General features: G+C 40.6%; 1 protein-coding gene across 2 annotated transcripts in view; it reads left to right on the plus strand.

Annotated features, from left to right (window-relative positions):
* Window positions 1-12,186, plus strand: part of LOC139570895 (VPS10 domain-containing receptor SorCS3-like) — a 71,284-nt gene that overhangs the window by 28,252 nt on the left and 30,846 nt on the right. For both annotated transcript variants that reach the window (XM_071393199.1, XM_071393200.1), the window contains exon 2: window positions 4,167-4,234. In XM_071393199.1, the coding sequence (XP_071249300.1) occupies window positions 4,167-4,234 (68 nt within the window). The remainder of the gene's footprint in view (window positions 1-4,166; window positions 4,235-12,186) is intronic.

A 12,186-nucleotide genomic window follows, 5' to 3' on the forward strand; every position in this document is an offset into this window, starting at 1 on the left:
TGCAATAAAATGCAAAGGAATTAGTTAAAAATCATACAATGTGATTTTCTGGATTTTTGTTTTAGATTCCGTCTCTCACAGTTGAAGTGTACCTATGATAAAAATTACAGACCTCTACATGCTTTGTAAGTAGGAAAACCTGCAAAATCGGCAGTGTATCAAATACTTGTTCTCCCCACTGTAATTGGTTAAATACTGACTGTTCAATTTTTTATATTGCAGACTACACAATGAATTTTGATATAATCTGGTTTTTGAAGGAGAGAGAAGGAAAATCGAATGTTATTTGTCATATCATATCAAATGTATTTATATAGCACTGGTGTTTTGTGGGTACTATTTAATGAAGCTGCCAGTTGAGGACTTGTGAGGCGTCTGTTTCTCAAACTAGACACTCTAATGTACTTGTCCTCTTGCTCAGTTGTGCACCGGGGCCTCCCACTCTATTATATTCTGGTTAGAGGCAGTTTGCGCTGTTATGTGAAGAGAGTAGTACACAGCGTTGTAACAGATCTTCCGTTTCTTCGCAATTTCTAGGTCTTCTGAGATCTCTTTTGTTTGAGGCATGGTTCATATCAGGCAATGCTTCTTGTGAATAGCAAACTCAAATTGTGTGTTTTTTAATAGGCAAAGCAGCTCTAACCAACATCTCCAATCTTGTCTCATTGATTCGTCTCCAGGTTAGCTGACTCCTGACTCCAATTAGCTTTTGGAGAAGTCATTAGCCTAGGGGTTCACATACTTTTTCCAACCTACTGTCACGTTCTGACCTTTATTTTCTTTTGTTTTGTCTTTATTTAGTATGGTCAGGGCGTGAGTTGGGGTGGGCTGTCTGTGTGTTTTTCTATGTTGGGGTTTTGATTTCGGCCTGGTATGATTCTCAATCAGAGGCAGCTGTCAATCGTTGTCCCTGATTGAGAATCATACTTAGGTAGCCTGGGTTTCTCTTTTGGTTTGTGGGTGTTTGTTTCCGTGTCAGTGTTTGTCGCCACACGGTACTGTTTCGTTTGATCATATCGTTTATTGTTTTTGTTCCTGTGTTCAGTTTTTGGATTTTTATTAAAGACATGAACACTTACAACGCTGCGCTTTGGTCCTCCTCTCTTTCTCCCGAAGACGATCGTTACACCTACTCTGTGAATGTTTAACCTCTAACGAGTCACCCTCCCGGATTCGGGATCCTCCTCATCAAAAAAGCTGACTAGCATAGCCTAGTCTAACGCGACAGGGATATCATATAATATCATTTCATGAAATCACAAGTCCAATACAGCAAATGAAAGATAAACATCTTGTGAATCCAGCCATCATTTCCGATTTTTAAAATGTTTTACAGCGAAAACACAATATATATTTATATTAGCTCACCACAATAGCCAAACACACAACGCCATGTTTTCACCATGTTTCCACCGCAAAGGTAGCTTTCACAAAACCCACAAATAGAGATAAAATTAATCACTAACCTTGAACAACTTCATCAGATGACAGTCTTATAACATCATGTTAAACAATACATTTATGTTTTGTTCGAAAATGGGCATATTTGAGGTATAAATCGTAGTTTTACATTGCAGCCACCATCACAAATAGCACCAAAACAGCCAGAATAATTACAGAGAGCAACGTGAAATACATAAATACTCATCATAAAACATTTATGAAAAATACATGGTGTACAGCAAATGAAAGATAAACACAACGCCATTTATTCACCGCCAACATAGCTGTCACAAAACCCCGAAATAGAGATAGAGATCAAATTAATCACTAACCTTTGGACAACTTCATCAGATGACAGTCTTATAACATCATGTTATACAATACATTTATGTTTTGTTCGAAAATGTGCATATTTAGAGCTACAAATCCTGGTTTTACATTGTGAATAAGTAGCCATGATGCACCAAATTGTCCGGAGCAATTTTGGACAGTCACGTAATCTAACCAAAAAACTCATCATAAACTTTACTAAAAAATATATGTTGTGCAGCAAATGAAAGATACACTGGTTCTTAATGCAACCGCTGTGTTAGATTTTTTAAAATAACTTTAGTACAACATACAGCATGCAATATTGTGAGACAGCGCTCACCTATTCTCCGCCTTGTTGGAGCCAACATATTCCACAAAAATACGAAATAACATCATAAATATTCTCTTACTTTTGATGATCTTCCATCAGAATGTTGTGCAAGGAGTCCTAGTTCCAGAATAAATCGTTGTTTTGTTTTAGAATGTCCATTTCTTCTGTCGAATTAGCAACTTTGGCTAGCCATGTGGAGGGCACATGTCCAAGAAATCTTTGCGCACTGAACGAAAAATTCCAAAATTCCCAATAAACTGGTCAAACTCGGTTGAAAATCCTACTTTAGGATGTTTTTCTCATATGTATCCAATAAAATCAGAGCCGGAGCATTTCGTTGTGTATACCTAACGCATTTCAGAAGACAATGTTAGCTTCCCTGGTGCACAGTTGAATACTGACAAAAGAGCGGACCTGTCACTCCAAAAGCTCTCATTCGGTCTCAGATCAAGCTAGACACCCCATTCAACATTCTACTGCCTGTTGACATCTAATGTAAGGCGTATGAAGTGCATACAGATCCATAAATATAAGCCAGTTGAATAGGCAGGCCCTGACACAGAGCCCCATTTTCAGAATTTTCACTTCCTGTTTGGAAGTTTGCTGCCAAATGAGTTCTGTTTTACTCACAGATATAATTCAAACAGTTTTAGAAACTTCAGAGTGTTTTCTATCCAATAGTAATAATATGCATATTGTATGATCTAGAACAGAGTACGAGGCCGTTTAATTTGGGCACGATTTTTTCCCAAAGTGAAAAAAGCGCCTCTATTAAGAAGAAGTTAAATGATGTATTCAATATAGACAAGAAAAATACAATAATTTGTGTGTTATTAGTTTAAGCACCCTGTGCTTGTCTATTGTTGTGACTTAGATGAAGATCAGATCAAATTTTATGTAAAATGTATGCAGAAATCCAGGAAATTCCAAAGGGTTCACATAATTTTTCTTGGCACTGTAGCAGAGTAGGCTGCGGCCCTTCGAGAAGCCAGATTTAGACATTGCATATAATTGAACAGTTACATTTAACTTAATGCTGTTCATATAAATAAATAATTTAATATAATTTAACTGTTTCTCGCAGTTATCCCAGGAAAATAAATCTTGGTGTCCCTAGCTTACAGCTTATCATGAGGTATTCTAGTTCGGCTGAGCTGAACCTCGATTGCGCACCAGCTGTTAATAAAGAGACACACACCTCCCCCTTTGAGCTTACCCGACGCTGCCGTTCAGTCTTGCCGGTGCATAGTAAAACCAGATGTACATTGTCCTTGTTCAGCCACGACACCAAGAAACATAGGATATTACAGTTCTTCAGGTCCTGTTGATAAGATAGTCTCGAAGAGCGCTCCTCCAGTGATTGTACGTTCGCCAAATAGAACGGAAGGCAGAGCGGTTTATGTTTTAGTTTCGTCAGGGTGCCCGCATTCTCTTGCACCGCCTTTTTCTTTTCCGAGTCTCGGGGATTAGGGCCTGGTCCGGGTGAGGACAAGGCCCTGCGCATCTGACTTGTTGAATTAGAAATCTTCATCCAAATTGAGGTTAGTGATCACTGTTCTGATGTCCAGAAGCTCTTTTCAGTCATAGGAAACAATGGCAGAAATATTATGTATAAAAAAGGTTAAGATCAGTGGACAAAAACACACAAAATAGCAGAATCTGTCAGGAGCCCATAAAATGGCTGTTATCCATAGCAGAGCTAGTCTTGACGAGAGAGAGGGAGTGAGAGATTGAGAGAAAGGTTGGAAGACTGGCCATACTTAATTTTGTTGTTCACTAAACGATTTTTGGAGTCCACCGTCATGTAGGCATCATTCCACATGAGGTACTGATGAGACACTTGACAGCTTGCATGGCTGTTCAGATCATTACAACCAACAGACTGGCTGATCTAGACAACCTGAGGATCATTCATCATTGTGCTGTCATACAAAGATTATAGTTTATGGTAATGTAGCAATAATAGTGTATACTCCATGCTGTTAGACACAGCAAATGCATGGTGTAAGTGCACTTGATTGTAGATATATATGTACTTGCAATTGCATACAATTAAAATGCTTTTTGTTTTTATTTTTAGGTGATCCTGACCTTGACGAAGCAGTATGACTTTAACTTGGGCGCTTTCACTGAGAGTTCTCTCTGGAGGTAAGACAATAAAATGCTAATTAATTACTTAAAAATCATACAATGTGATTTTCTAGAGTTTTGTTTTAGATTCCGTCTCTCACAGTTGAAGTGTACCTATGATAAAACATTACAGACCTCTACATGCTTTGTAAGTAGGAAAACCTGCAACATCTGCAGTGTGTCAAATACTTGTTCTCCCCACTGTATATTTTGAAACCCCACTATGAATTTTATCCCAATAGCCAGAAGGTGGTGCCATGGGACGCATTGAACTACAGAAATTCAGCCGTGGCAATATATTCATTTTGACAACAGATATTCTGCGGTTAAACAACTGGGATGTTATTACATCTACTGAGGTTGGATTTAATTGATCTGAGCATTCTGTTAAAGTTTTTGTTATTGGTTTTATCTAAGGAAGGAACTATATCTACTCCTAAATATTTTAAATGGGAAATTATTGGGATTCCATAAGTAGAGACGGAGTCCTTCATCAGGGTCTTGAGAGGCAGTAGGGCTGATTTGGTTAGATTAATTGTATATCTTGAGACAAAGCTGAATTCATCTATGATCTTCAATATGTTTTGGAGTGATTGAGATACATTGTCTTGATATAGTAAAATATCGTCTGCGTATGAAGTGATCACTAGATTTGAGGGAAATGTGTTATTTTCTTCGATTGACAATTTGCCTGGCCCAGGAGTTCCATGGATAATAAAATAGCAAGGGAGAAATTGGATTGCCCTGTCTGCTGCTTCTAATGATTCTGAATGGAGCAGATCCAATATTGCCTGCAATAACTATGGCTGAGGGATTGCCATATAGCATTTAGCACCAAAAATTCTGACATTTTCATCCCCAACTACAAGATTTTCAGACAAGATAGAACGGCCAAAGGGGGCGGTGTTGCAATCTATTGCAAAGATTGCCTGCAGAGTTCTGTTTTACTATCCAGGTCTGTTCCCAAACAATTTGAACTTCTACTTTTAAAAATCCACCTCTCTAAAAACAAGTCTCTCACCGTTGCCGCCTGCTATAGACCACCCTCTGCCCCCAGCTGTGCTCTGGACACTATATGTGAACTGATTGCCCCCCATCTATCTTCAGAGCTCGTGCTGCTAGGCGACCTAAATTTTAACATGCTTAACACCCCAGCCACCCTACAATCTAAGCTTGATGCCCTCAATCTCACACAAATTATCAATGAACCTACCAGGTACCACCCCAATTCCGTAAACACGGGTACCCTCATAGATATCATCCTAACAAACTTGCCCTCCAAATAAACCTCTGCTGTTTTCAACCAAGATCTCAGCGATCACTGCCTCATTGCCTGCATCCGTAATGGGTCAGCGGTCAAACGACCTCCACTCATCACTGTCAAACGCTCCCTGAAACACTTCAGCAAGCAGGCCTTTCTAATCGACCTGGCCGAGGTATCCTGGAAGGATATTGATCTCATCCCGTCAGTAGAGGATGCCTGGACATTTTTTAAAAATGCCTTCCTCACCATCTTGAATAAGCATGCCCCATTCAAGAAATTTAGAACCAGGAACAGATATAGCCCTTGGTTCTCTCCTGACCTGACTGCCCTTAACCAACAGAAAAACATCCTATGGCGTTCTGCATTAGCATCGAACAGCCCCCGTGATATGCAACTTTTCAGGGAAGCTAGAAACCAGTATACACAGGCAGTTAGAAAAGCCAAGGCTAGCTTTTTCAAGCAGAAATTTGCTTCCTGCAACACAAATTCAAAAAAGTTCTGGGACACTGTAAAGTCCATGGAGAATAAGAACACCTCCTCCCAGCTTCCAACTGCTCTGAAGATAGGAAACACTGTCACCACCGACAAATCCACTATAATTGAGAATTTCAATAAGCATTTTTCTACGGCTGGCCATGCTTTCCACCTGGCTACCCCTACCCCGGACAACAGCACTGCCCTCCCCTCTGCTACTCGCCCAAGCCTTCCCCATTTCTCTTTCTCCCAAATACAGTCAGCTGATGTTCTAAAAGAGCTGCAAAATCTGGACCCTTACAAATCAGCCGGGCTAGATAATCTGGACCCTTTCTTTCTAAAACTATCTGCTGAAATTGTTGCCACCCCTATTACTAGCCTTGTCAACCTCTCTTTCGTGTCGTCTGAGATTCCCAAAGATTGGAAAGCAGCTGCGGTTATCCCCCTCTTCAAAGGGGGGGACACTCTTGACCCTAACAGCTACAGACCTATATCCATCCTACCCTGCCTTTCTAAGGTCTTCGAAAGCCAAGTCAACAAACAGATTACCGACCATTTCGAATCCCAACATACCTTCTCCGCTATGCAATCTGGTTTCAGAGCTGGTCATGGGTGCACCTCAGCCACGCTCAAGGTCATAAACGATATCTTAACCGCCATCGATAGGAAACAATACTGTGCAGCCGTATTCATTGACCTGGCCAAGGCTTTTGACTCTGTCAATCACCACATCCTCATCGGCATACTCGACAGCCTTGGTTTCTCTAATGATTGCCTCGCCTGGTTCACCAACTACTTCTCTGATCGAGTTCAGTGTGTCAAATCGGAGGGTCTGTTGTCCGGGCCTCTGGCAGTCTCCATGGGGGTGCCACAGGGTTCAATTCTTGGACCGACTCTCTTCTCTGTATACATCAATGATGTCGCTCTTGCTGCTGGTGATTCTCTGATCCACCTCTACGCAGACGACACTATTCTGTATACTTCTGGCCCTTCTTTTGACACTGTGTTAACAACCCTCCAGGCGAGCTTCAATGCCATACAACTCTCCTTCCGTGGCCTCCAATTGCTCTTAAATACAAGTAAAACTAAATGCATGCTCTTCAACCGATCGCTGCCTGCACCTGCCCGCCTGTCCAACATCACTACTCTGGACGGCTCTGACTTAGAATATGTGGACAACTACAAATACCTAGGTGTCTGGTTAGACTGTAAACTCTCCTTCCAGACTCACATCAAACATCTCCAATCCAAAGTTAAATCTAGAATTGGCTTCCTATTCCGCAACAAAGCATCCTTCACTCATGCTGCCAAACATACCCTTGTAAAACTGACCATCCTACCAATCCTCGACTTCGGTGATGTCATTTACAAAATAGCCTGCAACAGTCTATCACAGTGCCATCCGTTTTGTCACCAAGGCCTCATATACTACCCACCACTGCGACCTGTATGCTCTCGTTGGCTGGCCCTCGCTTCATTTTCGTTGCCAAACCCACCTGCTCCAGGTCATCTATAAGTCTTTGCTAGTTAAAGCCCCGCCTTATCTCAGCTCAATGGTCATCATAGCAGCACCCACCCTTTGCACCCTAGTATCTCTACTTGCACATTCATCTTCTGCACATCTATAACTCCAGTGTTTAATTGCTAAATTGTAATTACTTCGCCACTATGGCCTATTTATTGCCCTACCTCCCTAATCTTACCTCATTTGCACACACTGTATATAGACTATGTTTGTTTATCCCATGTGTAACTCTGTTGTTTGTGTCTCACTGCTTTGCTTTATCTTGGCCAGGTCGTAGTTGTAAATGAGAACTTGTTCTCAACTGGACTACCTGGTTAAATAAAGGTGAAAAAAATGTATCATAAAAGTACTGTGTCAAATGCCTCTGCATGTACTGTACTCTATTGTTTACTGATATCAAAACCAATATCAGGCAGTTTCCTGGATTAGTGAAATCAACATTGACCCAATAGCAAGGTAGTTAAATACTACACATCATTCAGTGAATTGATCCAAAAAAACATTATCACAAGGGTGTCAATTGTGTTAGAACAGAGCCCTACTTATTTTCAAATAATTGTCAACATATAACGCTATTTTAAGATGTGGGACATTCACTGTATTACAAGAAACAACTAGCAGGTCTATTTCATTCAAGCAGCTTCACTCTTAGAAAAAAGGGTTCTATATAGAAACTTTTGGTTCTTTGGACGAGATTAATATGGATATAAATGTCAATGCAAAACAGCTGAAACAAATTAAAGGAGAATGCTAGCTGTGATTTCAGAGTTTGTTGTGACTGGGTTAGCTTTTGTTAGCTGTTTTTACACTCTAGGGTAGGTTTAGAACCCTAAAGGTCATTTGCCTTGACTGCATAAGAAGAAGAAGCTGGTTGAGAGAATGCCAAGAGTGTGCAAAGCTGTCATCAAGGAAAATGGTGGCCAATTTGAAGAATCTGAAATATAAAATATATTTTGATTTGTTTAACCCCCTGATCACAATGTCCACACCCACAGAAATCGAATCAGCACAATACAACAAATCCCCAACAAAGTCCATCTGATTAAACTAGAGATATATTTTTTGTGTGTATTGTGACCTTCAACAACTGCAGTGGAAGGAGGCTAAACTACAGCGGTTTTTGTCAGACCATGAGACATCCCTAATATCGGTCTTCTCACAAAAACGTCTGTAGCATCTGAACGGTTTGGACCAACGGTATGACCACTCTATGGAAAGATGAGACTGACAAACATGATGGTGTTCTCCGTATTGCTCTACGACCCCTGAAGTCAGTACCGCCAATCTGCCAACTTCTGTCTGTAGCGTCCGAACAGTTTGGGCTACATACACACTAATCGAAAGATTAGTCTCATGAACGTGTAGTTCGTTTTGCTCTAGGATGCCCGCAAGCATAAGACTCGTCGGAAGGTAGCCCGGTACCAGTTCCAAAAAATGGATGGAAGTAGTTTAGTGGCCAATTTTCTTATGTTAAATATGGGTAATTTAAAAAAGTATGAATTTCCTGATATTTCTTATATCTCTTAGATATAGGACAGACACTTTAAAATTGTTCATAGCATTTTCATAGCATTTTTCCATGTATGAATCTGTTATTCAATGTGTTGCTATGGGTTAACAGCGGTAAAGCCTAATTCAATATGGTACTAAAATTCCAAATCATGTAGCCAAATAATCCTTGGTATGACCATCTTAAAACAATTGCATATGTTAGCTTGGCAATTAGCTAATTGTTAGACTGTTGCTGATTGAGAGAATGTATGTATTCATTTTTATAATATATTATGTATAGTAAGTCTTTGTGATTCAATAGCCCAGTTAATCTTTACATGACTTTTAATAACTTCTTAGGGCTGCAATCCCGTTAACGGGATCGATATGACAACAGCCAGTGAAAGTGCAGGGCACCAAATTCAAACAGAAATCTCATAATTAAAATTCCTCAAGCATACAAGTATTTCACACCATTTTAAAGATACACTTATTGTTAATCCCACCACAGTGTTCGATTTCAAAAAGGCTTTACAGCGAAAGCACCACAAACGATTATGTTAGGTCACCGCCAAATCACAGAAAAACACAGCCATTTTTCCAGCCAAAGACAGGAGTCACAAAAAGCAGAAATAGAGATAAGATGAATCACTAACCTTTGATGATCTTCATCAGATGACACTCATAGGACTTCATGTTACACAATACATATATGTTTTACGATACGATAAATTTCATATTTATATCCAAAAACCTCAGTTTACATTGGCGCCATGTTCAGAAATGCCTTCAAAATATCCGGAGAAATTGCAGAGAGCCACATCAAATAACATAAATACTCATCATAAACTTTGATGAAAGATACATGTTTTACATAGAATTAAAGATAAACTTGTTCTTAATGCAACCGCTCTGTCAGATTTCAAAAAAGCTTTACGGAAAAAGCAAAAACCATGCAACAATCTGAGGTCGGCGCTCAGAGCCCAATCAAGCCATACAGGTACCCGCCATATTGTGCAGTCAACAGAAGTCAGAAATAACATTATAAATATTCACTTACCTTTGATCTTCATCAGATTGCACTCCCAGGAATCCCAGTTCCACAATAAATGTTTGATTTTTTCGGTAATGTCCATCATTTATGTCCAAATAGCTACTTTTGTTAGCGCGTTTGGTAAAAAAATCCAAAGTCACGAAGCGCGTTCACTAAAAGCAGACGAAATGTCAAAAAGTTCTGTAACAGTCAGTAGAAACATGTCAAACGATGTATTGAATCAATCTTTAGGATTTTAACATAAATCTTGAATAATGTTCCAACCGGAGAATTCCTTTGTCTTCAGAAATGCGATAGAACAGAGCTCGCACTCACATGAACGAGCATGGTCAGCGCATGTTCAGCTCATGATTGAGTAAGGCCTATCGCCTCTCCTTCGGCCCCACTACACAGTAGAAGCATCAGACAAGGTTCTAAAGACTGTTGACATCTAGTGGAAGCCGTAGGAAATGCAAAATGACCCATATCCCACTGTGTATTCGATAGGCGATGAGTTGAAAACCTACAAATCTCAGATCTCCCACTTCCTGGTTGGATTTTCTTCTCAGGTTTTTGCCTGGCATATGAGTTATGTTATACTCACAGACATCTCATTCAAACAGTTTTAGAAACTTCAGAGTGTGTTCTATCCAAATAGACTAATAATATGCATATATTAGTAATTGGGACTGAGGAGCAGGCAGTTTATTCTGGGCACCCCATGGCACCTTTTCATCCAAGAAACTCAATACTGCCCCTGCAGCCATAAGAAGAGACGGCGCTCAGAACAATTAGCCTCAAATTAGCCGCCATGTTGGAGTCAACAGAAACCAGAAATTACATGATAAATGTTTCCTTACCTTTGATGATCTTCATCAGAATGCACTCCCAGGAATCCCAGGTCCACAATAATGCTTGATTTGTTCGATAATGTCCGTTATTTATGTCCAAATAGCTACTTTTGTTAGCGCGTTTGGTAAACAATTCCAAAGTCACGAAGCGCGTTCCCTAAAAGCTGACGAAATGTCCAAAAGTTCAGTAACAGTCAGTAGAAACATGTCAAACGATGTATTGAATCAATCTTTAGAATGTTGTTATATTCATAAATCTTGAATAACGTTCCAACCGGAGAATTACATTGACTTCAGATGAGCGATGGAACGCGCATGGTGAAAGCATGGTCAGGTCATGGCAGACTTGACTAATTCCTCTCTCATTCGGCCCCCCTTCACAGTAGGCATCAGACAAAGTTCTACACTGTTGACATCTAGTGGAAGCCGTAGGAAGTGAAAACTCATATCTCGCTGTGATTTCAATGGGAGCTTGGTTGAAATCTACCAGCCTCAGAATTTCCACTTCCTGTTTGGATTTTTTCTCAGGTTTTTGCCTGCCATATGAGTTCTGTTAAACTCACAGACATAATTCAGACCGTTTTAGAAACTTCAGAGTGTTTTCTATCCAATACTAATAATATTCATATATTAGCAACTATGACTGAGGAGCAGGCCGTTTACTCTGGGCACCTCTGTGCACCTTTCATCCAAGCTACTCAATACTGCTCCTGCAGCCACAAGTTAAACCATGCTGTCACCGCATGTGTGGGACTTGGAACAAAAGGGCTAGCTGAGGCATATTGAGCAGGGCTGGAGGCTCTACAGTGAAATAAGACAATAATCACTAATCAAAACAGCAATGGACAAGGCATTTTGACATTAGGGAGAGGCATGCGTAGCCGAGTGATCACAGGGTCCAGTGAGTAGCTAGTCGAGCTGGAGACACGGCGATTCAGACAGCTAGCGGGCCGGGGCTAGCAGAAGGGCCTTAGGGGACGTTGTGACTGAAGAGTCTGAAGCCCTTCGGACGGTTCGACGGCAGACCAGTCGTGATGGATCGGCAGGGCACTGTGTGGGCTGTAAAATGGTCCAGGCCAATTGGAAAAATAGGTATTGTAGCCCAAGAAATTGGCTGATGGACCTCTTCAGCTAACCAGGAGGTGGGCCTAGCTCAGGACTAGCTTCAGGCTAATTGGTGCTTGCTTCGGGACAGGTACGTTAGCCAGGAGTAGCCACTCAGATAGCAGCTAGCTAGCTGCGATGATCCAGTGTAAAGGTTCAGAGCTTGTGGTGGAGATGTGGTAGAGAGAAAACAAATGCTCTAGACAGCTGGTATGCTCTAGACAGCTA

The sequence above is a fragment of the Salvelinus alpinus genome, chromosome 3 (assembly GCF_045679555.1).
Source record: "Salvelinus alpinus chromosome 3, SLU_Salpinus.1, whole genome shotgun sequence".
NCBI classification, from domain to species: Eukaryota; Metazoa; Chordata; class Actinopteri; order Salmoniformes; family Salmonidae; genus Salvelinus; species Salvelinus alpinus.